Source organism: Bos indicus, chromosome 28, assembly GCF_029378745.1.
Source record: "Bos indicus isolate NIAB-ARS_2022 breed Sahiwal x Tharparkar chromosome 28, NIAB-ARS_B.indTharparkar_mat_pri_1.0, whole genome shotgun sequence".
Classification (NCBI taxonomy): Eukaryota; Metazoa; Chordata; class Mammalia; order Artiodactyla; family Bovidae; genus Bos; species Bos indicus.
This window is the reverse complement of record NC_091787.1, coordinates 41,272,620-41,300,272: the sequence shown is the minus strand read 5'-3', so window position 1 is coordinate 41,300,272 and position 27,653 is coordinate 41,272,620. Positions and strand designations below refer to the sequence as shown.

The 27,653-nt window shown below is 36.4% G+C and overlaps 1 protein-coding gene across 3 annotated transcripts in view; it reads left to right on the top strand.

Annotated features, from left to right (window-relative positions):
* Positions 1-27,653, top strand: part of WAPL (WAPL cohesin release factor) — a 75,360-nt gene that overhangs the window by 32,236 nt on the left and 15,471 nt on the right. For all 3 annotated transcript variants that reach the window (XM_019953892.2, XM_019953893.2, XM_019953891.2), the window contains 5 exons: positions 22,786-22,881; positions 23,931-24,083; positions 24,354-24,490; positions 25,202-25,313; positions 27,103-27,330. In XM_019953892.2, the coding sequence (XP_019809451.1) occupies positions 22,786-22,881; positions 23,931-24,083; positions 24,354-24,490; positions 25,202-25,313; positions 27,103-27,330 (726 nt within the window). The remainder of the gene's footprint in view (positions 1-22,785; positions 22,882-23,930; positions 24,084-24,353; positions 24,491-25,201; positions 25,314-27,102; positions 27,331-27,653) is intronic.

Genomic DNA, 27,653 nt, shown 5'->3' with positions numbered 1-27,653 from the left:
GGAATCTTTTCAGAGTGATTGTGTTATACTTTTGTACCGCCATGTACCCACCTCCCAGCAGGGGGAAAAAAAGTGCTTAATGCTAATTTCAATGGCGCTAACTTGCTCTGGAGCCAGGGGCTATGGTAGTGTGGTGTAATGGCTGTGGTCCTTAATTTTTAGGTGAGTGTTTGATTTCTAAAATTGTGTATGGCATGTGTTGATTTCTAGTGTGAAAGTTACCACATTTTTTGGTCTCAGGACTACAGTCTTAAAAATTTTACTGAGAATCCCAGAGCGATTTTGATTATATATGTTACTATTTACCAGTATTTACCAAGTTAAAAATGAAAACGTATATCAAAGATACTTATAATTCACTTAAAATAATAATAATGATCCGTTATTAATGTAGCATTTTAGTGAGAATTATTTTCTTAAAACAAGAAGTGAGATGAGTAGCAGTGTTTTATGTTTTTTGCAAATCTTTTCATATAGTTTGGCTTAATAAGACAGCTAGATTCTTCAGAATTGTTGTTGTTTAGTCACTGAGTTGTGTCTGACTTTTTTGTGACTCCATGCTGCAGCATGCCAGGATTCCCTGTCGTTCACCATCTCCTGAAGTTTGCTCAGCTCATGTCTGTTGAATTGGTGATGCCATTCAACCATCTATTTTCTTTCACCCCCTTCTCATCCTGTCCTCAGTCTAATGAGTTGGCTGTTTGCATCAGGTGGCTGAAGTATTGGAGCTTCAGCATCAGTACTTCCAATGAATATTCAGGGTTGATTTCTGTTAATATTGATTGGTTTGATCTCTTTGCTGTCCAAGGGACTCTCAAGAATCTTCTCCAGCATTAAAATTCGGAACCTTCAGTTTTTTGCCACTGAGTCTTTATGGTCCAGCTCTCACATCCGTACATTGACACTGGAAAAAACATAGCTTGGATTATTCGGACCTTTATTGGCAAAATAATGTCTCTGCTTTTTAATAGGCTGTCTAGGCTTGTCACAGCTTTTCTTTCAAGGAGCAAGTATCTTTTAATTTCATGGCTACAGCCACCATCTGCAATAACTTTGGACCCCAAGAAAATAAAGTCTGTCTCTGTTTCCATTGTTTCCCCATCTGTTCGCCATGAAGTGGTGGGACTGGATGTCATGATCTTCATTTTTTGAATGTTGAGTTTTAAGCCAGCCTTTTCACTTTATTTCACCTTCATCAAGAGGCTCTTTAGTTCCTCTTTGCTTTCTGTGATCAGAGTTGTGTCATCGTATGTCTGAAATTGTTGCTATTTCTCCCAGCAGTCTTGATGCCAGTTTGTGGCTCAACCATCCCGGCGTTTTGCATGATGTACTCTGTATTGTAAGTTAAATAAGCAGGGTGACAGTATACAGCCTTGACGTACTCCTTTCCCAATTTGGAACCAGTCTGTTGTTCCATGTCCAGTTCTTTTGCTTCTTGACCTGCATACAGGCTTCTCAGGAGGCAGGTAGGTGGTGTGTTATTCCCATCTCTTTTAAGGATTTTCCACAGTTTGTTGTGATTCACACAAAGGCTTTAGCATAGTCAGTGAGGCAGAAGTAGATGTTTTTCTGGAATTCCTTGCTTTTTCTAAGATCTAACAGATGTCGGCAGTTGGATCTCTGGTTCTTTTTGGGATTAGCAGATGCAAACTAGTCTATTTAGGATGGATAAACAGCAAGGTTCTACTCTTTAGCCCAGGGAACTATATTCAGTATCCTGTGATAAACCATAATGGAAAAGAATATGAGAAAGAATATATATGTATAACTGAGTCACTTTGTTGTACCACAGAAAATAACACAGCATTGTAAATCAACTGTACGTCAATAAAAATTTTTTAAGAGACAGCTAGATTCTCATATCTTCTACATTCAGTACTTTTTATTATATTGTTTTAGTTGAAAAGTATGAAGACATTCTAGCCTAACAGTATTTTAAATAGCTTTTTCAGGTAATCATGGACATTCTGTTTTGCTACTACATCAAAACGCATCAAGCAGGAGTTACTTAAAGATTAATTGAAGCTTGGGATCTAAAACCATGCCAGTGAACTTTTCATACTGTTACATTAAAATCTATTGGTCTGTCCTGCTTTTGAATGAATCTTTTACACATGAGTGTTTTATAACATCATACACTGGTCTTTTGGAAAATACTGATTACACTGGTTTATCCCAGCTTTCATATGATGACACACTGTATTATACAGTATCAAAAATATCACTGTCAGACTGAAGCTGTCAGGTTCAAAATAGTAGATAAAGTTCTCCAAAATTTTAGTTTTTGCTTAAAAGTAGAAATTTTTTTCATTGGCAGAAAATACTTCAGGGAAAACGACTGGCAGTGACAGGCCTGCTTTGTTCATTTTTGAGAAAATGTCTGCCTGACACCAGGTCTGTGTAAGCAGTTTGTCAGTCTTTCACATAAACAACGGTGTTCAGAAAAAAAGTAGCTAGTTCAGCTTGAAACTTGAGCAGTAAATAGTGTTTTTTATTTGATACAACCACACTTTGTATGCAACAGGAGTGTTTTAGGTACACTGATTTTTTTCACATAGATCATTAGTGCACTTAAGGGTTACAATTTAATCAGTAATTTTACCTAATTCATCAAAGGCTTTTTTCTTATGTGACAGTGGCATTTTATTTTGATTGTTTATTTTTCTTTGGGGTGTAGGTGCTTTATAATGTATGTTAGTTTGAAACTGGCATTTTATTTTATAACTGGAGTATGTAGCATTGAAGAATATAATTACTTGTATACAGTTCAGAGCCCCTACCTTGATTCATGCTAAGACATCAACAGCTTTACCCAGCATTGCTTTTGCACCATCCCTACAAATATCCACACAGTGAAAAGGGCAGATAACACATTATTTTTCTGAAAATGGATTTTTCTTTGTAGACGCTCTGAAAGTTTCCATAGACCATAGTTTGAAAACTTCTGATTTATAATATTCTACCTTATTTCCCCCTCCCTCAACTTTTTATTATGAAAAGTAAAATTTACACAAGATGTGAAAAAAGCAATGTGATGAATACCATATTCCTCTACCTAGATTGACCTCTCTAGTTGTTGTAATGACACACCAAGGCACCTTCCTCTCCCCTCTTCATGTGTGTATGTGTGTGTGCGTGCATGTGCACATGTGTATTACATAACATTTTTCCTTGTCCATTTGAAAGTAAGTTGTGGAGTTATAGATCACATGCATTTCTCAAGAAAAAGGACAGTCTTCATAGCTAACTGTGGTTATATGATTAGTAATTCTTTGATAAAATCTGATGTTCAGTCCATATTCAGTTTTTCTCAACTCTCTAAAATGAGACATATATTTTTTTCCCCAAACTGAACTGATTTACGTGTTATGTCTCTTTAATCTTGAGCAGTCTCTTCATCTTTTAAAATTCCCCATGACAGTGATTTTTTTTTTTAAGAGCCCAGGATATCTGTCTTGTAGAGTGTTTACACATTCAGAATTTAACTGATTGTTTCTTGATGATATAAGTCATTACCCCACTGTGTTAAAATAGTATAGTGTCATAGAACACTGGAATTAAGTTTGTATGTTTGACTAGGCTGAGGTTAAACGTGTTTTGGCAAGAGTACCTCAAAAGTAATATTGTGTATGTTGTATCACATTGGCAGCTGTGTAACACCTGCTTATTCTGCTTAGTACTGACTGCCTGCTGAACTGCTGGGCACATGGCTGCCTCCACAACTGTCCAGTTGTGATCACTGGAGCCTCAAAAATAAAAGTATATTTTTCCTTTTATAATTTAGTTAGTAAGCTTCTGGGAGTTACTTTGGCGCCATGTGAATATTCTATTGCCCATTAGGTTTGGCCAGCACAACCATTTCAAGCTATTTGTCTCCTTTTGATACAGCCCCATCATCTTTGAGCACTTTTTTCGCTTTCTGCACAGATGATGACCCAGAGTTTACTTTCAGTCATGGAATCATTCATTCATCTAAAGATCAGTTCTTTCTGTGGGGATTAGTACTTAGAAACCCAGAACTAAGTGCTGTGTGTATTCATTGCTTCTAGACTTGTTCATTGGATAGAGCTATGAAATATATTGAAAATAAACTGAGTTAATAGTTTCATTTCAGATTTAACATTTCAGAATTTTGTACTTTGTTTTCTTGGTTTATTCTATAGCACACATTACTTTTTAAATTATAATACCAGTATTACTATGAACAGTAAATACACTGAAAGAAGTTTACGATTTCTTTCTAGCTCCTTTTGTCTTTAAATTATTTCTCTAAGGATGAAGTGATAGTAACGTGTTCCAAAGGTTTTTTTTTCTTAAATTAATTTTTACTGGAGTATAGTTGTTTTATAGTGTTGTGTTTCTGCTGTAGTGTTTGAAAGTTTTGAGGTAATTTTTATCTTAGGTATTTTAATTTAGTATTCGAGTTCATTTGTACTTAATTTCATTTCTTTAACTTAGTTTTAAACTTTATATTGGATTCATTTCTTTGCTACTGGCATGACTTAGGAGGCAGCAGTGTACATTTACTTGACCCGATTATGAAGGAATCTCTCTGGCCTAAAGTAAATCAGGTCATGCAAGCAAGTAGGCAGAAGACCTATTTACTGTTGATGGATAATGTCAGAAGAAAATTAAGAAAATCATTATTATGAAACCAAAAGAGCTATGAGTTTGAACTCATTTGAAAGATGTAATATAGGTAAAGCCCTGCCTTAAAACAGTAGTGCTGATTTAATCCCCAAAGAGGCTTCAGTAAACTTTTCATTTCATTTTTAACCTCCTATTGAAAGGTTTACCCCAAACCCTTTTTAAGTGGAATTGTGTCAGAATTTTTTTCACTTAGATATTACTACTGTTTAGGTGGGTCAGTAAACTTCAAAAATGAGACTTTGATCCTGAGTGTTATAGTACTTTAATGAAAAGTAATAATAATGCTTTAGATCCCATGGAAATTACATATCCTTATGAAAATATCCAAAGAATTTAGAAGCCTACGTCAGCAAGAGAGCAACAAGAAGCTAAGCAGTATAAAATCCTTAGGTCTTAATAAGAAATAGGTCATCCATTTGTCTTCAAGACAGCTAAAGAACTACTTGAATTGTTTAAAAGGAGAGAACCATTGAGAAACACAAAACTGAAATTTAACCTATTGAGTTTTGATGAGTATAAAGGAATAGAGCAAATAAATGGGATCAGAGTTTTAAGCATTTATAAATTCAGTGAAAAGAATAGATTTGTTTCATATATAAGAAATTATGATTCATGTTTTTGATGTTAAAAAAGACAAGCTCAGTTCTTCAAGGAGTTTTTATGTAGGTTACCCCCCAGATCTCCAGAAAAAAAGGAAAGGAGGGGGTCACTAGGTAGTGGGTGTAGAAAGTGTTCTCAGCAGTTGCTCCATTTCTCCATTATAAGAGGAATACCCCCTGGTATTCACTGGTAGGACTAATAGGTCAGTGAGAGTATCTGGGTCTTCTCTAATCTGATTAAAGGCACTAATGACCTCATTTCTGAGTGGTGGAAAGGTGGCCCATGTCTTGCAGTGGCAAATTTTTCTCCTTACCTATCAGGCTTTCTTGGCTGTTTTGCATTGAGTAAATCTTTGTTATGGAGGGTAGCCCTGTACATTGGAGAATATTTAGCAACATTTCTGGCCTCTGTCCAACAGATGGCTGGTCCCATTCCTCCCCTACCCCCATGCCCCTGTTTTCAACCAAAAATGTCTTGGATACTACTAAATATCCTATGGGGTTCTAAATGGGCCCCCCTATCATGTATGGCTTGAGAATAAGCTGCAGACTTAATGCTGATTACTCCCAAATACTGGGTTCAGTTCAGTTCAGTTCAGTCGCTCAGTTGTGTCTGACTCTTTGCGACCCCATGGACTGCAGCACGCCAGGCTTCCCTGTCCATCACCAACTCCCAGATCTTGCTCAAACTCATGTCCATTGAGTTGGTGATGCCATCCAACCATCTCACCCTCTGTAGTCCCCTTCTCCTCCTGCCTGCAATTTTTCCCCAGCATCAGGTATTGCGTTGGCCAACACAGTACCTTAGTTTATAGAAATGAGAGTACTTTACTCCCCATTGTAGGCAGATGCTTTACCCTCTGAGCTACCAGGGAAGCCCCATAGCTATAGTATACCCATCAAAACCATGTAGTTAATAACACTGATACAGTAATTCAGTGTAATCCACATATCCTGTTCAGTTTTCCCAATTGTCTGAATAATGGCCTTTATAGCAGAACAAATCCTACCCTCCCCAATCTTCCATGATCCAGTCCTGCATCACATGTTGTATTTAGTTGTCATAAATCTCCATCCTTCTTCAGTCTGAATATCTGTGTCTTTCCTAGTCTTCTCATGGCTTTGACATTTTTGAAGAGTTAAGATCAGCTATTTGTTGAATGTCCCTCAGTTTGTGCTTATCTGATGTTTTCTTGTGGTTCAGTTCAGTTCGGTCGCTCAGTCGTGTCCAACTCTTTGGGACCCCATGAATCGCAGCACACCAGGCCTCCCTGTCCATCGCCAACTCCTGGAGTTCACCCAAACTAATGTGCATTGAGTCGATGATGCCATCCAGCCATCTGATCCTCTGTTGTCCCCTTCTCCTCCTGCCCCCAATCCCTCCCAGCATCAGGGTCTTTTCCAGTGAGTCAACTCTTCGCATAAGGTGGCTAAAGTATTGGAGTTTCAGCCTCAGCATCAGTCCTTCTAAAGAACACCCAGGACTGGTCTCCTCTAGGATGGACTGGTTGGATCTCCTGGCAGTCCAAGGGACTTGTAAGAGTCTTCTTAGGTTATGTGTATTTGGTGGAAATACCTCAGAAGAGATGCTCTGTTTTAACTGCATCATACCAGGTAGCACACAATGTCAGTCTGTATCATAACTATATATGTTAACTATCCCCTGAAGTTTATCAGGTTCTTCAGCTCCTTATCAAGCTTTTACCCACTAGTTTTTTTAAGAAGTTTAGTTTTGGTTGTTCTGGGTTGTTTCTGTGTGAGCTCTTCTCTAGTTGGGGTGAGCAGGGGTGCTCTTCGTTGCAGTGCATAGGCTTCCCGTTGCTGTGGTTTCTCCTGCTGCTGAGCGTGGACTCCAGGGCGCGTGGGCTCAGTAGTTGAGGCTCCTGGGCTCAGAGCACGGGGCTCAGGAGTTGTGGCTCATGGGCTTAGTTGCTCTACAGCATGTGGTATCTTCCTGGGTCAGGGATCAAACAAGTGTCTCTTGAGTTGGCGGGCGGATTCTTTACCACTGAGCCACCAGGGAAACCCTACCTACTAGCTTTAGCATTGAGTTTTTCATGAATCGATCTTTACTCTGATTCTTGTTGAGTGTTTTTTTTGTGTGTTAATTGTATTGTTCCTTCCATAGTTGTTACTAGTTGGCCTTCTACTGTAAGGTAGATTTTTTTTCCCCCTCTCATGTACATAAAGAATATGTGTATTTATATATTCTTATTATGTACATTATGTATTCATTATTACATATCCATTTATATATTAATTTCTTTATGTCAGTATGAACATGGATTTCTTGTTTTATTCAGTCATTTGTTACTGCTATTTATTTAAATAGTAGTACTATCATTATTTCAGTACTCAGGTTTTCTTAGATTTGGCCTGTGGGTGTTTTTTCAGACGGGCTTTTAACATGATCCACTATTTTGCATTTCCTTACTAATGACACACTAAGATGCTTGTGATACACATTCCCAGGCCTGGAGTCAGCTATGTCTCCAGGGACCCCTGTTTTCTTAGTGGAGAATGATCTTTAAAAATAAAATCTGGTCCCAAGGTTTGGTCATTTCTTCTGGGGTATCATTGCTTCTAGGCCTACTTTGAGTCAGCAGAGCAAGGCAACATGTGAATATATGCATTTTCTTCCTCTCTCTCACCACTAGTACCCACCACCCAGACACATATTTATTTCATATCTGTGTATTTTTAGAAACATCACTTCACACTGCTGCTGCTGCTGCTAAGTCGCTTCAGTCGTGTCCGACTCTGTGCGACCCCATAGATGGCAGCCCACCAGGCTCCCCCGTCCCTGGGATTCTCCAGGCAAGAACACTGGAGTGGGCTGCCATTTCCTTCTCCAATGCATGAAGGTGAAAAGTGAAAGTGAAGTCGCTCAGTCATGTCCGACTCCTAGAGACCCCATGGACTGCAGCCCACCAGGCTCCTCGTCCATTGGATTTTCCAGGCAAGAGGACTGGAGTGGGGGTGCCATTGCCTTCTCCTTCAGTTCATCCTAGATACCTGCATTTCTAGTTCAACACCATGTTTTATTCTAGCCTTCCCGCTTTCTGCATTTTACTTCCCTTTTCCGATACTGAGTATCCTTAATACCGTCCTTTTGTATAGAGCCAGTTTCCTGGCCACACAGGCCAGCTCCTCAACTTCAGTGCCACTAGCTGAGACGTCCCACTTTCCTCTACCTGTCTTCCCATGTTAGAAAACATTAACTTTCTGTAAGCTTGCTGGCAGTGAGAATTTTCCCCAACTTCACCAGGAATGTAAAGAAGGGTTGTTTATAACAGAATTGAGGGCTGGCTGGGTGAAAAATGTGTCAGAAAGATGAGGAAGGTAAAAGTTCTGGTAAGAACATATTTAAAATGATTATTCAGAAAAGTTGTCACTTGGAAGGCAGAAAAAGTAAAGACATGGTTTGAGGGATTAGGTTGAAATAAACCTGGTTTTAAGTACCTGTTCTTTCTTTGTGTGGTTTTATTTGAACATCTGGTAATTTAAATTTTTGTTTTTCAGTGCTACCTTATTTCTGATCACTGGCTGTAGCCAGTCTCCCTGAATTCCATTATTTTGTTATTGCCATATATGTTCTGAGAAACTTAGATCATTTCTTTTGCCTGATCTGTTCTTTGATTTTGATCTTTCCATTCAGCTGTTGCCAGTTTGCTCTGTTCGTAAGGGATTATCCATATAATCATCCCAACTAACCTTCTGTGCTTACATTTTACCTTAGGCTTTGGCTGTCTTATTTTGCCAGTTAAGATTATTGCTGGGTCATTGATGAAACTAACCATAGTGTCAGTCTCAGTTTCAGTTCTCAAATATTTATACCTTCACTTTCATCATTTCCCTGTGGTTTTATGCTGGGCCCATCTGGTAGTGTCTTTTGTTTGACTCTCAAAGGAACGTTTTGGACTTTTATTTTTCTTCCCTTCTGTTTTTCAATATGACACAGGATAGTAGGTTTTTTGGGTAAGTAAGTTAAAACTTGATTATCAGCTTGGTAATAAACTTAGCTGTATTTGAAAGTTAAAATTGTGTAAAGCTGTGGTTTTAAAGTGTAGTTTTTATGATTTTGTAAACTCATTTTTTGTTTTGTTTTGTTTTATAAAATGAGTTTATATAGGTTGTCAGTCAATTTAAACCCAGAATCTTAAAGTTGAAGTGATTTTAAAGAACACCTCTCACTCAAGAACAGATGTTCATTTATAGTATCCTTCTCTAACAGAACTCTGATGAAGCAGCTTATTTTTCTTCACATTGTTGGTTACCTTTGTTCTGTGTCTGGGGATTCATTGACCATCCCTGGATTCAGTCATCAAAACAGTATGAGATTTACTGTATTCTCATGGTATAGAGAATGGACTAGAAATCTGAGACACAGACGAATGTGAAGCCTGAGAAAGAGACGCTAACCACTGGTCTGCTGGTGAGAGGGTTGTTGGCCAGAGCATAAACATAAAAAAGCCACTGTTCCCAGGTTGGTGAGTCAAAGAGTTGTTGAAGCTGAGTGTGTTCTGGTTGAACCTGGGTATGGAAGAGGGTCAGTTTTAGTTTGCTTTTCTTTGTCATTGTTTTAGTTCAGCACATAACTACATGCATTTCACAGTGCTAGGTATTGGGGGTATGAAAAGGAAAAAGATAAATGTCTTAGTGAGGTATTAATAGAATGTTTTTCCCCATGGAAATTTTTGAGTAGTCTTAGTATTTCATATTTATTCCAAAGCAAGCATATCTCTCTTCCTTTTATATAGGTAGTATTTAACTTAAATATTAAACCAGGTACTTAAATCATTGATCTACATTCTATAAAGATATAGGAAAATGTAAGTTATTTTCTCTGTGTGATCTAATTCTGGTGTTTTTTTTCCTTTAATATCCTGGGAGGATTTTAATAAGGCATAAAAATACCATTAATCTTTTTGTTTTCTTTAGTTCAAGTTCCTTTAAAATTGGAAAATTCAAAATACTTCACTGTGGCTTATTTCCCAGAAAATGAAGTTCAAATTGAGAAAAATGTAGCCATGAGTTAATCAAGAGCATGGGAATTCTGACATACTTGTGACATTTAAACATACAGAGAGAGAGAGAACGTGTTTTAGGGTGTTTATAGTTTGGAATTTGGTTTTCCAATTTGTAATACATTTTATTTAGAGTTCATTGGGCTTCTGGCATCTAGAATACTTTTTGCTGAACTTATTGATACTCCTATGACTTCATACTAATGATGACCATAAATTAGCATCAGATGTATAATACTGGGAGTTTTTTGAGGATGGTGACCATATATTTTTCCCCCCCAGCATTAAGTTCCTAGTGTCTGAGCTACAGAAAGTGTACATATATGTTTATTTCTAAGATTTTTGGAAGTATCTTTCTGCAAAGAATGTGTATCGTGAAGTGAAGTGAAAGTTGTTTAGTCGTGCTTGACTCTTTGCGACCCCATGGTCTATACAGTCCAAACTCTCCAGGCCAGAACACTGGAGTGGGTAGCCTATCCCTTCTTCAGGGAATCTTTCCAACCCAGAGATCAAACCCAGGTCTCCTGCATTGCATGTGGTTTCTTTACCAGCTGAGCCACCAGGGAAGCCCAAGAACACTGGAGTGTGGGTAGCCTATCCCTTCTCCAGGGGATCTTCCTGACCCAGGAATCGAGCCGTGGTCTCCTGCATTGCAGGCGGACTCTTTACCAACTGAGCTATCAGGGAAGCCAAAGAATGTGTATAGTACTAAATATTTGATTTTTATATTTGACAATTGGTCAACATCAAATCTGGGGAAATTTTAGCCAATATTCTTCTAATAGTTTTTGGCGCTTTTCCCCCCTCTGGGGACTGGTCTTACTTTGAATCAGCCTAAAATCAGCAGAAATTGCCTGTAGTCTAACAGAATCAGGCTTATTGACTTATTGCAGTAAAGGATACTGCACAGCAGAGACACTCACGGGGCATCTTACCAAAGAAAAGTTTTTATAGGATTTTGGGGGAACTGGGAAGTTTAGGTGAAATTTAAATGAAATAGTATTTGAGAAGTTCAGGGCAAAGTGGTGTTGTCTGTGAAGGGAATTAATTTTTGCCTTCTCATTTATTTATTGGGCTTGATGAAACTTTTCCCGGTGTGTGCTGCCATTCTATCCATCTTTTTAAAATTTTTTCAGTCTTGGTTTCATTTAGTTAGATAGTTTAGATAGTTTTCTGTTGACCGTTTTCAGGTTCTTCAACAGTGTCTGTGTGTGTTAGTCGCTAAGTTGTGTCCGACTCTGTGAATCCATTCACTGTAGCCCACCAGGCTCCTTTGTCCATGGAATTCTCCAGGCAAGAATACTGGAATGGGTTGCCATGCCCTTCTCCAAGGGATGCTCCCAACCCAGGGATTGAACCCAGGTCTCCCTCATTACGGGCAGATTCTTTACCGTTTGAGCTACCCGCTGCCTAGTCAGCTATTAATCCCAATTATTAGTTTGGATCTCTTTTATATCTTCTTTTTCTACTTAACATAATTGTTTCCCTTACCTTTTTACCTATGTGGGATATGGTTACAGTTATTTTCAATATCTTTTGTCACCTAATTCTGTCATCTGTATTGTTTATAGATCTGTTTTTATAGTGTACAGAGGTGAATTTGGTAGAACCAGGTTGAAAAATAACCAGGAGGAAATTGTGCTAAGAAAAAGTATAGATGTGTTAGTCACTCAGTTGTGTCCGACTCTTTGTGACCCCATGGACTGCACCCTCCAGGCTCCTCTGTCTATGGGATGTTCCAGGCAAGAATACTGGAGTGTGGGTATCCCTTCTCCAGGAATCTTCCCGACCCAGGGATCGAACCAAGTTTCCTGTATTGCAGGCAGATTCTTTACTGTCTGAGCCACCAGAGAAGCCCTAAAGATTGGATGAGTTGAAGCTAAAATTCACGCCCTTTGGTCTTTATGGATTTCCTAGGGACCTACCACAAATACAACTATGAGCTTCTTAGAAGCCAGGGCAAAGAAGATTGTCAGGGGCCCACTGGCTTTTTAGGGAAAAATCATTAAAAATAGAAGACTCTTACTAACTTTGGGCAAGGTACAGGTTATGTTCTCATCTCTTTCTGTGCTTCAACTGAGAAGTATTGCTGTTGAACTTTCATTTGTTATGATTGTTTAATATTTTATTTAAGAACATAAATAAAGGATATCTTTATTCCTTCCCATTTTGTAGCGATTGCCTATATTAAAGTTGAATTATTCTTTTTATTACTCTTTGATTTCTTTCTTTTACTCTTGTCTGAATTTGATTTAGTTGTTTCATGGAAATTAAAATAATTAACTGATAGAATGATGATTTATACCTTTTCTATTTTACACGTTTTCTGAGGGAATTTTAAAAACTTTTTAATATTTTTATTTGGAAATAATTTTTAAAATAGTTTATATTTGGAAATAACTTAAAAATTATAGAAGAGTCACAAAAATAATATAGTACAATGAACATTCCTTACCCTGATTATCTTAATATTTGCTTTTTCATTTGTTCTGAATAGTTAAGGGTGAGTTTGTGTATGTACATATGTATCATTAGCCCTTTACTCCTAAATACAGTGTGTATTTTCTAGTTAATGTCCACATCATCTTTAGTAAATTTAACATTGTTTCAGTATTTTTACCTAATGTGTTGCTTCAGTTTTGTCATTTGACACAGTAATGTGCTTTGTAGCATTTTCCCCTCCCTGGTACAGGATCCAGTCTAGGGTGAGGTATTTTATTTAGCTGTTTAACTGTGTCTTTAGTCTCTTTTAACTAGGAACATTTCTATAGTCTGTTTTTTATGACTTTGACATTCCCCCGATCCTCCCTTCAAAAAATAGCTTCTCATTTTGGTTTAATCTGAAGTTTCCTCATGATTAGAGTCAGGTTATTCATTCTATGCTGAAATACTGTATAAGTGATGATGTATTCTGTTCAGTGTGCCACCTCTGGATGGATGTTAATTATAATCACCCAGTTAAAGGGGTAGGCCCTTATATAGTTGCTGTATGATTATTTTCTTCCTCTTGTAACTAAAATGCAGTCTTTGAAGAGACTGTTCAACTACTTTGTTCTTCATACTCTTCGATTTAATATGCATGATGATGCCTTTCTGATTCAGTGTTTAACTGTGCTGCTTGCAAAATAATCATTTAGTCAGTTCTCAACACTGCTGTAAGCATCAACCCATCCCTTTCCCCATTTGTTTTATTTACTTATTTTTATTTGTTTGGTTGTTTTATTTCTGTCATTATGGACTCATGAGTCATTACCTTTTAAAAAAAATGGTTCATAATTCATTATTTATTTTATAAGTACATTTGTCATGATGTGGCTAGTGTGCCTCTTCTGTCACTGTGACATACCCCCATCATTCTGTGAGCACTTTCTTAGTTTTTGGCATAACACAGTGTTCGAGATTCATCTCATATGTGCTCTGCTCCAGCCCTGGAATCAGGCCCATTCTCTGAGTTCTGTTCCCTCTAGTGAGGAGCAGAGACCAAGATGGGGACAGTAGACATGGTCTTCACTTCTTGGCCCTTTTTGGAGATGGAGATAGGAAATGCGCATCAAAACACATCCAGATTCCAGCATATGTATGCATATAGATTTCCGCACATATCTGTTCTAGAAATCATGAGTGCACACTACAATATTAGCCCGTCCCTGCAGGGTTCTCTCTTGCCTTCTGTCTTTACTCGCAACACTTTTACTCAAACCTGTAATAGGTCTAAAATAGTTACAGAGTTGCTTTGTCCATTCCACTGCAATAAATAACTCTACTAATGTGTTTAGGATTTATTTGTAATCCTGCACTTGTCCTACCCTACATTCTCTGTCTTGAGGTGTAAAGATAAATACTGTGCTCATAAGTTACTGAGATTAGTTCTGTCTGCCCGTCTCTTGGGCTTTCTGTCTTCCCTTCATTGTATTTGCTGTTCATTTGAATGGTGAGTAGGTTTGTTTGTTCTGGTTTGCTTTCACTTTTAGGTTTTTTCCTCCCTTTTATTTGTATTTATTTAATTTATTTGACTGATTATGCACAACATTAACATGCTTCCAAAAGTCAATACTGTACAGAAAGGTAAATTCAATGAAGGGTCACTTTGTTGAGCAGTGTTCTATCCCATCACTCACCCCTGGTCAGGAACTGTTAATTGTTCTCTGCTTTATCCTTTTTCTATTTCTTTGTATAAAAACAAGCATAAATTTTCTTATTTCTCCCCTTTCTTATATAGTAAAAGGTAGCATCTATATGTGTACTTTTGCACTTAGTTTTCTTTTAAAATTTTTGTTTAGTAGTAATTCTTAGAAATCGCACCATGGAAGTTCATATAGAGATCTTCCTCAGAGTATATATATTTTTAACAGGTTTTTAAAAAGAAAAGTCGACTTTAGATTGTGTTTTTTCCTTGTTCTATTCTTGCAGATGTTCTTTATATCCTTCAGATTGTTTCTTTTTAAGATTATATGTGTGTAGGATACATATACACAAGTCTGGTGTTGGCAAAATTTTATGTATTTATCAGATTCCTATCATTATTCATTCCTAACTAATTTCAGTAGCATTTGACTCAGCTAATGTATAAGAAATCTCAAATTAGTTTTCAGTAGCTGGCTTATTTTCTTTGGTTTATCTGTCCTTGGCTGTTTCTCTCTGGACTGTTTTCAAATTTATATATTGTCAGGGATCCATCTTCCTGTTGTGGTATTCTACCATCTCTATGGAGTATTGAAGAATACGAATAGTAAGAATGGGAAGGGGAGGCAGTCAACATCCCTAGAAGGCCAGGCTCCAGAAGGTGTACTGCACTTCTGTACATGTATCATTGACTAGAACCTGGTCATATGCCCACACATGTAGCAAGAGATGTTGGAAAGTCAGGGCAAGCATGTGTCCAGCTAAATGAAGGGGAGATTGAATATTCTCTATTTAGCCATATTTCAAGATATTTTCAGCTTCTCTTTTTGTGTTTCTAAATTGGATAAGTCATCTCCCTAATACAACTGGTTCATTCTATATTTATTATATTTAGTGATAGTTTTACTTGTAAAACTGATGCTTGTTTCAGCTGATTTTTCTTTTTTTTGTTTTTGACTCCTGGCTCATCCTAGTATCTTTTTATTTTAATAATTGTTGAGCTGTAGCCTGCTTAGTAGTTTTCAGAGTGTCAAGTATTTTATTTTATGCTTTGTTATTTGGACTTTTTAGAGCTTATGCTCAGGTCATGCTGTTTCAGGGTGATATTCTGATGTGCAAGTACCTGTTTTATAAAGTTTTACTAAAATTTTTAGAGCTTATGCTCAAGTTATGCTATTTTAAGATGATATTTTGATGTGGCAATACCTGTTATAAAATTTTATAAAATTGTTACAAATTCTTTTGAAGGTACAACAGCTGAGTAGCAGATAAATTGTTCTCGTGGATAGGAGTTGACAATTTATTCATAAAAATAACTGTCTCTTGAAAGTTTTATCTGTAGGGTTTAATTGAATCAGGAAAAATCTTCAGTTCTACTCATCCCATGTACTTGTGGATTATACCTTTGCTTAGTGCTCTATCTTCACACTTCTGAATGTCTAGTTCTTAGCAGTAGAGACATTATTGGTTTTAGTTTAGGGGTAGGTGCAGTTTTTCGTCAAATTATGCCCTGAATATTTAAACAAACTAGGAAATTTTACTTTAAGGCTGTTTTGATCATAGTTTAAGACAATCTGAGATTATATCATTATGCTTAAAAGAAAGTTCTAAAGAGCCAAAAGGTACCCTAATCTTCGTGAAACTTTTCTTCCTCAAATACTCTCTGCCTCTCCTGCCCATCTTAAACAAAAAGAAACCTTAAGAATTAAAAAAAAAGTGATATCCAGATTAATTTTCTCCCTTCTTGTCACTGAAGTGCGACACACGCACCGTTGTGCACTGTGGCACTCTGCTTTTTCAGAAGTCATTCAGTTGTAGTGCACGCTGACAGAGTTACTGCTGAGAGTGCAGTTGTGTTATGATATCCTTCTGTGGGTAAGGCTGCTCCTGCTGCTGCTAAGTCGCTTCAGTCGTGTCTGACTGTGTGTGACCCCATAGACGGCAGCCCACCAGGCTCCCCCATCCCTGGGATTCTCCAGGCAAGAACACTGGAGTGGGTTGCCATTTCCTTCTCCAGTGCATGAAGGTGAAAAGTGAAAGTGAAGTCGCTCAGTTGTGTCCGACTCCTAGCGACCCCATGGACTGCAGCCTACCAGGCCCCTCCGTCCATGGGATTTTCCAGACAAGAGTACTGGAGTGGGGTGCCATTGCCTTCTCCGGTAGGTAAGGCTGGATGGATTCAAATCAGCTTACTGTATTTGTCCTCATTTAGTACACAGTGCTCTTTAAAACTCAGAAATAAGTTTGGTACTGCTAAAAAGTTCACATGGCTTAAAAGCAGTTATTCCAATTTTTTCCCCCTTTGAGAGCCAGCTCAATAAAGAATACCATAATATTGTCATTTCTTCTTAGCTTTTCATGAAAAAACTCTTCTTACCTCTTTTTTCTAATTGTGATTCAACAAGCCAATTTGTTAACCATAGCCTTGCATTATAATTATAAAAATTTGTCCATTGTTTTTGTAGAAATTGAATTCTCTCTCATAGATAAATGCGTCATGCGCCATGCATCTGTCACTGGCATATTTTTTCTTTAGCTGTAACACAGTGTTACATTTGAGGTTCTTATTTGTCATGCCCCTGGAGAATTGAAACAAAGGAATAGTATGTGTTAGTATGTTTAAGATTACTAGCATTGATGATTCCAAATCTTTAGGATGTTAGAATAGTCTTAAGAGCTTTTTTACTTTTTTTTTTTGTTTGTTTAAGTATTCTTCGGAGTAGATTTCAGAAGAAATGGAATCCACAAATAAGTTTAACACTGAAAAGATAAGGAATCTAGTTAATATGATACATCTAGTTTTTAAACCAGAATAAAAATGAACAAGATTTAAGTAAGCCTGGTAGTGCAGTCGAAAGGACTCAGTTACAATTTAGCTGGCTTGCTGAGTGGTAAGAGGGGTTTTGTTTTCCATGAAAAGTTGATGGCTGTCTGGTGTTTTTGTAGGTACTGTACACAGTACCGTTTGTGATGTGTACTTAGGTGCGTGTGAAGTTGCTAGACTATTTGGAATGATGTCAAGAGCTCAGAGTCCGTGTTGGTTGTATCTTACCTCTGACCCGTGCCCCAGTGTGTCCGTATTAACCACATGCATATGTTTTTTTATTTTAACTTTTAAGTAGTAGGGTGTATCCTCAAATCCTCCTGCTCCCTATAATAAACCCTATATTAACTTTGTAAAACTTTGAAACAATTAACAGTAGGGAACAACAGTTCTCATTGGATTCACTCTTTTAGATTAGTCTTTAGCATTAAAATGGCAAAACCTTGTCAAAACTTTTAAAATAATAGTGTTTACTAAGCCACCTTAATTCAACAAAGTAAATAAAATGTTCATGAGTGTATCTTTTGAATATAACTTGTATATTTATTCTGTATACTGTTAAGCTTCAAATGCTTTTCAAAGTTCTTTTTTTTATTGTGATAAAAACTACAACATGAGGTCTACATCATAGGAAATTGTTAAGTGTGTAGTAACTGTTAAGTGTATGTTAATTGTAAGCACAGTATTGTACTGTGGTTCTCTAGAATTTTTTCATGTTGCCTGACTGAAACTTTATACCCATTGAATAGCAACTCCCCATTTTGGCCCCTGTCCAGCCCCTGGCAACCACCATTTCTATTTTTATTGAGTTTGACTAGAATTCTTACAAGTGGAATCATGCAGTATTAAGTCCTTCTGTGACTGGCTTATTTCATTTAGGGTAACATCCTGAAGGTTCATATTATAGCATATGATAGGATTTCCTGTTTTTTTTTTTTTTTTTTTAATGGCTGAATAATGTTCTGTTGTGTGTGTAACATTTTCTTTATTCTCTGTTGATGGATAATTAGGTTATTTCTACCTTTTGCCCATTTTAAAAAATACTGCATTGAACATGGAAGTACAAATATGTCTTCGAGATCCTGTTCTTAATTCTTTTGAATAAATACTTCAAAGTGGGATTGCAGGATCATATTTGTTGTTCAGTTGCTTAGTCGTGTCCGGCTCTTTGTGACCCCATGGACTGCAGCATGCCAGGCCTCCCTGTCTTTCACCATCTCCCAGAGTGTGCTCAAATTCATGTCCACTGAGTCGGTGATGCCCTCTAGCCATCTCATCCTCTGTCCCCTTCTCCTCTTGCCCTCAGTCTTTCCCAGAATCAGGGTCCTTTTAATGAGTCAGCTCTGCGCATCAGGTGGCCAAAGTATTGGAGCTTCAGCTTCAGTCCTTTCAATGACTATTCAGGGTTGGTTTCCTTTAGGCTTGACTGTTTTGATCTCCTTGCTGTCCAAGGGACTCACAAGAGTCTTCTCCAGCACCGCAGTTTGAAAGGATCAATTCTTCAGTGCTCAGTGTTCTTCTGTTCAAGTCTGTTGCCTGTTTTTCTTTTCCTTTTTTTTTTTTGCTATTGACTTATAGGAGTTCCCTGTATATTTTGGATAGTAATCTCTTATCAGACAAATGGTTTGAAGATTTTTCTTCTGTTCGGTAGGTTGCGTTTTGCACTCTTGATTGTTTCCTTTGCTGTGCCGCAGCGTTTCATGATGCAGTGCTAGCTGTTTGTGCTTGCTTTGGTTCCTTGTGCTTTTGTGCTTGTGCTTCATGGCAAGAAGTCATTAGTGTAACCACCGTTAAGTACCGCCCCCCCCCCCCCCCCATGTTTTCTGGGAGTTTTAGCTTCAGGTCTTACCTTAAAGTTTTAAAAATATTTTTGTGTATGGTATAAGATGAAGGTCAAGTTTCATTGTTTTGCATGTGGATATCTAGTTTTTCCAGTACCGTTTGTTGGAGAGACTATCTCCACTGGTGAAGATAATTTGACCATATATATGTGGATTTATTCCTGGGTGTTACATTCTGTACACTTGGTCCATATATTTGTCTTTGCATCAGTACCCTACTCTTGATTACTGTAGCTTTGTAATGTTTTGAAATCAGGAAATGTGGGGCCTCTGGGTTTTTTGTTATTTCTCAAGACTGTTTGGCTATTCCGGGTCTTTAGAGAGTCCATGTAAGCTTTAAGTTTGGTCTGTTTCTATAGAAATTACCGCTAGGATTTTGACAGGCATTCCATTGAAGTTGTAGATCACTTTGAGTAGTGTGGCCATTTTAACTACTAAGTCGTCTAATCCATGAACAAAGGGTGTTTTTCCATTTCTTTGTGTCTTTTAATTTCAGCGTTTTGTAGTCCTCAGTGCACACAAATCTTTTGCCTCTTTGGTTAAATTTATTCCTGAGCATTGTATTCTTCTTGATGTTGTGAATGAAATTCCCTTCCATCTCCGCTTCTGATGTCCTCTGTTGGTGTGTATAGTGCAGCCTTGTATCATGTTGTTGTTCAGTCACCGAGTCGTGTCTGGCTCTGTGACTCCATGGACTGCAGCATGCCAGGCTCCTCTCTTTGTCCTCCACTATCTCCCAGAGTTTGCTCAAATACAACTTTATTGAATACATTTTTATTTGTTCTAATGGGTTTTTTTTTGTGTGAAATCTTTATGGTTTTCTATATACAAGATTATGTCATTTGTGAACAGAGAAAATGTTTTTTTTTATTTGGATGCCTTTTATTTCTTTTTCTTGTCTAATGACTTTTGTTATATGTTCAGTATTGTGTTTAATCAGTGAGAGTGGACATCCTTACCTTGTTACTGATCTCAGAGGAAAAGCTTTCATTTTTTTCACTGTTGAGTATGATGTTAGCTGTGGGCCTTTTAAAATATGACCTCTGTTGAGATAATTTCCTTCAGTTTCTGTTGTTGAATGTTTTTCATTAAAGAGAGTTGGATTTTGTTTAGTGGTTTTTCTGCACCAATTGAGATTATTATGTGATATTTGTCCTTCACCATAAAGGTGGTGTATCACATTGATTGGTTTTCATGGTTGAACCAACCTTGCATCCCAGGAATAAATCCTATATATAGTTAGGATGTATGATCCTTTTAATGTGCCGTAGAATTTAATTTTCTAGTATTTTGTTGAGGATTTTTGCCTCTGTATTTATCAGGGATATTGTTGAATTTTGAGATGAATTAGAACAGTATATCCCAGTCTGCTTTTTATAATAGTATTTGTTAACAGAGTATGTTTATGTCAGTTATCCCTTTTATTGCAGTCCTCTGTTATGTGAGTAGATTGTGTGTGTGTGTGTGTGTGTGTACACTCCAATTTTCTGAACTCAGACTTGCACATCATCACATAATAGTTATTATAATTAGTACTATCAGTGATAATACTTGTATACTACATACTGTTTCAGGCACTCTAATATGTGTTTTACATACATTCATTTAATCCTCACAACAACCCTTTTGCAGTAGATACTGTTATGAATGCTGTTTTATAGATGAGAAAAATATTTAGTAACAAGTAGCAGTAGAACTTACTATTTACCTGGATTTTAACCCACACCATGTGGTTGCTGTCTCTCCTTTGTAACTGTTAGGTGTATTGCCACTTGCAGTTAACTAGAAGGGGGTCTGTTTAATATACATCTATATTTTGCTATTAATTAAAAAGATTTTATTGGAGTGTAGTTGACTTACAGCATTGTGTTAGTTTCCGGTGTAGAGCAAAGTGAATCAGTTACACATATACATATACACACTCTGTTTTAGATTCTTTGCCCATGTAGGCCGTTACAGAGTATCGAGTAGACTTCCTGGTGCTACACAGTGAGCTCTTACTTGTTTTATGTGTAGCGATGTGTATGTTTTATGTGTAGTAGTCCCAATCTCCAAGGTCTGTATAATTTAGAGCATTGACTTCTGCTGTTTTGTTACTGGTGGAAGCGGATAACCTTTATATTATCCAAAATATTCTTACTTGAAATCAATGCTTTTTAAAAATAAGTGCTTCAGGTTTGAGGCACCTATTCTTTTAAAAAGTCTGTTATCTTCCTGGGCTTATGGCTGTGCTTTGGGTATTTGAGGTGAAATGAGGGATCTAACAACTAGCAGGCATGTAAATTATATAAATATTGAGAGAAAAATAGTAAGGAATAGAGGTTTAAAAATTTATGTTGAGTCTGCTCTGTGTGGTTGTGCCTCACAAGGCCTGATAAGTCATTGCATAAACTGCTTTAGTGTACTAACACTGCATTACTTTATGCTAATATATAAGAATCCTAATGTGTTTGTGTACACAGTACAAGTGAGACTTTCTGCTTGATGTAAGTTTCACAGTAGATTCCTTTTCACATTAAGATTTTCTAATAAAATTAGTATGTGAATTAGTTTAAACTCTGTCTTTTGAAAAATCAGTTCTTCTGGAGCTTACACAGTTATTTTTGTCACAGCATGGTTATTTTGAAGAAAATATTTATATAAAAAGATAACTTTGTATGATGCTCAATTCCAATAATGTTACTTCATTGAGGCTAGTAAGGGAAGATGGTTAATTTTTTATGTAGATTTTTGGCCAGCCTTGAAGTATGTTTCTTTTCTTGTACTCCTTTGTTTTTTATATGTAATACTGAAAATACAAAGATTATTAATTATACTCTTACAAACAAAAAATCTCTAATGAGATTATTTGAAGTTTAAAGGGCATAATTTAACATCATTTTGTAAATAATGGAGAAAATGTTATCAGTCTGTTTAATCAGTTTCCTTTTGAAAATGAAGATTTGTTCCTTTTAATACAGATTTAATTCTGTGGATTTGATTATGCAGGCTCATAGTTATTTATACTCAGTTTTTAAATTCAAAGTGTTAAAGCTGAAGGGTCTTTTTCGTAAAGTTTATTGTATATTGATTTGGCAGTAAACTAACTTGTAGTAGGGTGGGGTGATTTACATCTTTATCCTACCCAGTATGCATTTTTATACATTTTGCATGTATTTTAGTATGTAGTACTGAATTAGATTCCACTGTGTTATGTAATATTTGGTATACATACCATATTTACCTTTATATAAAACCTGAAAAAAAACCCCTGAAAACTTTAATAATGACACTCATCTGGAAACACACCAGTTTCACCTAAATGAATAAGGACTTTTATCCCTTCTTGTAAGCTGGCTGATTTTCATTGTTGGAAGAATGTAGGGCATGAATCAGTAGTATGAGGAATAAAGAACAGGTTGAATTAACTGTATTGATTAGTAAGTTAATATGAGCCAAACAAGAGGTTTGAATTTCTTTTCTTGGTTGGTAATAGTTGCCCAGAACACTGATTGTTGATTTTGTGTCAAAATAGGACAGTGGCTCCATACCTGCCATGGCGTGGTAGGAGCATAATGGTAATATAAATCAGAGATTGTGTATCTTGGCTTCCCAGTTGGTGCTAATGGTAAAGAATCCAGTTTATATAAATTATTCTTTGTGATTTTTAGTTTTAAAATGTGACAGTCTTATAAGGATGCAGAGTAAGATGGAAATAGTTGATATTTTTCTCTTTCCTCTAGTCTCCTACAAAAGCCGTATATAATGCTAGACATTGGAATCATCCAGACTCGGAAGAACTACCTGCACCACCAGTAGTAAAACCTCAGAGTGTCACAGTAAGTGAACTGTACTCTTCAATTTCATGTTTGTATGAGGAATATTAAGCAGTTGCTATCTTCATTCATAATTTGAAAGTCTCTAGCTTTTCTGTTTAATAGTTTATTTTCAACTTCTTCACTAAAATTTAGTGATTTTAGTTTAATTTACTGGAAAAGTAAGGATTGTGGGCAGGACAACAGAAATTCTGGTGTTACTAGGTTATGAATGAAGGCCTTAAAAATACTGGACAATTCTTGATCCACATTTTATGGAATTTTTAAATGATGGAGAGCTATATCAGTATATCCTACACTGATCTTAAAGTGGCTTTGAGTGATTAATTTGTTTTTTAGAGCAGAACTTTTTTCTTGCATTATACTAATACCTTTCAATTCAAAACACATTTGAAAAAGATTTGTAGCAAATTATTTGCTCCAGAATAACTGGTAGGATCATGCATTAATACTTACAGACTAATAGTGACACCTCAGTCATATGGAGCTATCAAAGAATGAGTTCTTTATAGACAATAAAAAATAGGGATAGAGATCATCCTAAAATGTACAGTTCTCTGTCTTCTTGATATATTAAGCTCCTTTTAGTAGTATTAAACCATTATTGTGCATATTAGGTATTATTGTGCATGCTCTTATGGCTGATTTTTTTCTACCGTGAACTGTGGACTCCTATACTTTACAAGTTCTTTTGTCTATCTGTTGTTGTTTTCCTCTTCCTGTCTCTCCTGAGTTGTTTGTCAGTGCTATTTTTGTATGTCATTTTGGTTCTTTATTCCTTCTAATGATTCTGGACATGGATAACTAATTGTATGAAATGTTAGGTTGAAAAGACCAGAATAAGTTCCTGAGTGGTTCTTCTGTGAGTAAAACACATATAAGTCTTACCTGATAGTGCATGGAATTTTTGAAGTATCCCCAGAGGCCTCCCCCTACCTTTGAGGGCGAGAATTGGGGTTTTATTACTCTAAAGCTAAATTTACCAAGTAGATGAGATGTTACTATTTTTATATATTTATTTAGAACAACTAATTTAATACCTTTATTAATAGGTGAGGCTGTCTTCAAAGGAGCAAAATCAAAAAGATGATGGAGTTTTTAAGGCTCCTGCACCACCACCCAAAGTGATAAAAACTGTGACAATACCTACTCAGCCCTACCAAGATATAGTTACTGCACTGAAATGCAGAAAAGAAGACAAAGAAGTAAGCATCCATATACAGTTTTACTGCGTGTGGATAGAATTTTGTATGTAATTTAGCCTTTTAATGTCTTGAGCACATATCAGTAAACTGAAACTGAGTTTTGAACCATGAACTTACTTTGTCCTACTACTACCAATGTTTTTAAAGCACTTGTTGGTTGCCATCTAATAAACTTACTTTATACAGTTTTAAATACAGCAGAGCAAGTTCATAGATTTAAATATGCTACTTCGTAGTTACAGAAGAGGCGGACTTATTTTTTCTTGGCAGTTGTATACTGTTGTTCAGCACGTGAAGCACTTCAATGATGTGGTGGAATTTGGTGAAAACCAAGAGTTCACTGATGACATTGAGTACTTGTTAAGTGGCTTAAAGAGCACACAGCCTCTAAACACACGTTGCCTTAGGTAAGATCTTATTTTTATATTTGAAAATTGTATGCATGCTCCGCATTAAAATTTTTTAGCTCAGTGGAGCCAAACATTTGCAATTTTTGTTATCATAGGTGTAGGTTATAGCCAGTGATGTTAAAATGTGATTGATTTCTTTTAAGGGACTTGATCCTACATGGACTAAAGAAAGTTGGATGGTACAGCATTTTAGCATAGCATAGGCTTCAGTTTCCAGATGTTTGAAAGTGTTATGCCAAAGAATCTTTTCTTTTTTAGCGCCAGATTTTATATAAGCAAGTGATAAATGATTTAAGCATGTTTTGATTTGGATCATCTTTGGCATACTATAATGGTTTGAAAATCTTGGTTTGAGTGAATTATCCAGTCATTTGGAATATGTCCAATTATATATTTATACTTTTTATGGATCAGAAACATGGAAGATACCTAAGATGTTTTTGCGTTTAATGGTAGCAGTAATATAAAGGATACACTGAAGACAGTCGTGTATTATGTGTTTTTTTAATATAGCGTACCTAATCACATACTGTGCATCAGTGAGTATTTAATAAATTTGGTTTGCCCATGTGATCTGCATGGGCAATGCTTTGACACACATAAACCCCCAACCCCCGAGCATTCCGTTGTTTATTTAGGTATTATGCAAATTAAAACAAAACACACTAGCTATTTTCAGTCCCCTTCACCTAGTCTCTTTTCTTCCAGTGTTATTAGCTTGGCTACTAAATGTGCCATGCCCAGTTTTCGAATGCACCTGAGAGCACATGGAATGGTAGCAATGGTCTTTAAAACCTTGGATGATTCCCAGCATCATCAGGTATTTAAGTTTCTGGGGTTGAGAAGCATTATTTTAGAATTCTAGTTTATATTTACTAAATTTGTTTTTGTTGTTTAGTAGCTAAGTTGTGTCCCAACTCTTTGCAACCCCAAGGACTGTAGCCTGCCAGCCTTCTGTCCATAGGATTTCCCAGGCAAAAATACTGGATTGCCATTTCCTTCTCCAGGCGATCTTCCCCACGCAGGAATTGAACCTGTATCTCCTGCATTGGCTAGGCAGATTCTTCACCTCCACCAGTGAAGCCCCATATTTGCTAAATATTTAGAAAAACTTAATGCCAGGATTTTTTGCTTAATAAATCATTTCAGACTATTTGCTCAACATTTTTTCCTCCTTGTCAGTTTATACTGTTAACCATTGTCTGACATGACATACCTACCATACTGAATACTTAGTTCTGTAAGCATTGATTACCTTGAATCAGAAAGTACTTGGGGAGGAGGGGGGACAACTTTTACTACTTTGTGATATTAATAGCATGGATAAAAACTTTAGATATTAACATTTTAAATAGTTTGCTTGGATGTTGAATCCCATTGTGAAGAGGAATCACATCTTCATCTTTATTATGACTTGACACTTTCTCTTAAAAAATAGAGCATATTTACATATAAAAGTTAGGTTTAACATTTTCAAAGTTAGAAAAAAATCATTACTAATCATAAGTGGTGGTAATTTGAAATGGCTTTATTATATTTTTATTCAGGAAAATTATATTCGAAGTCTAGATTAGGTAACAGAATCTAATACTGAGTCTTCTGAAACTGAAAGCAATACACTTAAGCCCAAATGAAGATAAGTCAGTTACCAAGTTGTAGCAGGTTCAAAACAATGAGGAAGAAGAGAAATAAGAATTAATGTGCTTTCTTACGAAGTTATGAGAGGACCAAAGCATTAATATATATTCTTAGCAGCAGTGGATCTCTAAAGCCTTATTTCCAAACATATTTTGCTCTGTAAGCAGTTAATTAGAAACCTAGTTTGAATTTTAGAGATTTAAAGTTTAAATTTTAGATAGTTAATTGTGTTTCTGTGCATTGAAATTCATGTAAGATCAAGTACACTTCAATTAGATATATAGAAAAAATGTTTAAGTACAGAATATCCCAAATGTTGGGAATATTCTAACATAGACCTCTTTGTTCTGTTAATGCTTATCTATATCACCTTCAGTACATGTAGAGTTTATAAGCTGAATGTGCTAACTACCTGATCTGAATGATTTTGAGAGCACATGATATTAATGATTTTTTAAAAAAACTACTTGGTTCAACCAGACCTGATAGGTTTATTTTAAAGAAATGAGTCTGATATGTTTCTTCGAGCATCCTGAGTTTATGTATTAACACAAACTCAGCTGTGTTTATTTTTTTAAATACATTTACATTATTGATTTTAAATGGAAATTTGACTTCACTATATTATAAAGAGCAAAGAGTGAAGTATAAAGTAGGATTATATAGCTGAAAAAAAGGTCTTGTAAACTCTTCATTTAGCACAGAATGGCCAGAAAAAATATAATTCCACTTAAACACTTCTGAGACATTTGTATAGAGAAAGTCTGTAGAAAGGAAAATTTTAAGCTGTGGTACTTTATGTATTTATTGAAATCACATTTCCCTAGAATATTTTAAGAGGGAGATTTTCACTGAATAAAACATTTTCAAGGTTTCTAAATGTAAACAAATGTCAAAATAGTCTTTTGTTGCCTGAAATTGTCACTAATTGCTTACATTAACTTTTTTTCCCCTTTTTGGGTCTGTTGAAGAATCTGTCCCTTTGTACAGCTGCCCTCATGTACATTCTGAGTAGAGATCGTTTAAACATGGATCTTGATAGAGCTAGCCTAGATCTGATGATTCGACTCCTAGAACTGGAACAAGATGCTTCTTCAGCTAAGCTGCTGAATGAAAAAGACATGAACAAAATCAAAGAAAAAATTCGAAGGCTCTGTGAAACTGTACACAATAAGCACCTTGATCTAGAAAATATAACGGTGAGTTCCTTCCTTTGGTTGTAAAATGAAAATGTCAGTTTTTTTAAAATGTAGGAACTACATTTAGGCTACTAGGAACTTGAATTCTTAACACTATATGGGTTTTAGGAATAAAGATTTAAAGGATCTTAAGAAAGAGCCATATTCAGTGAGCATTCATTTATTTCAGAGTATCTCAAGATGTCTGATTAACTGCTGCAAGGGACCAAGACTCAAAAGGGGGATTCCTAGGCATGAACCCCTCCGTAGAGCAATGTCCCTCATACACAGGGTCATGGCCATGGCTATGCTTATGCTCAGTACAACTCCCCAAGTTTAAGATG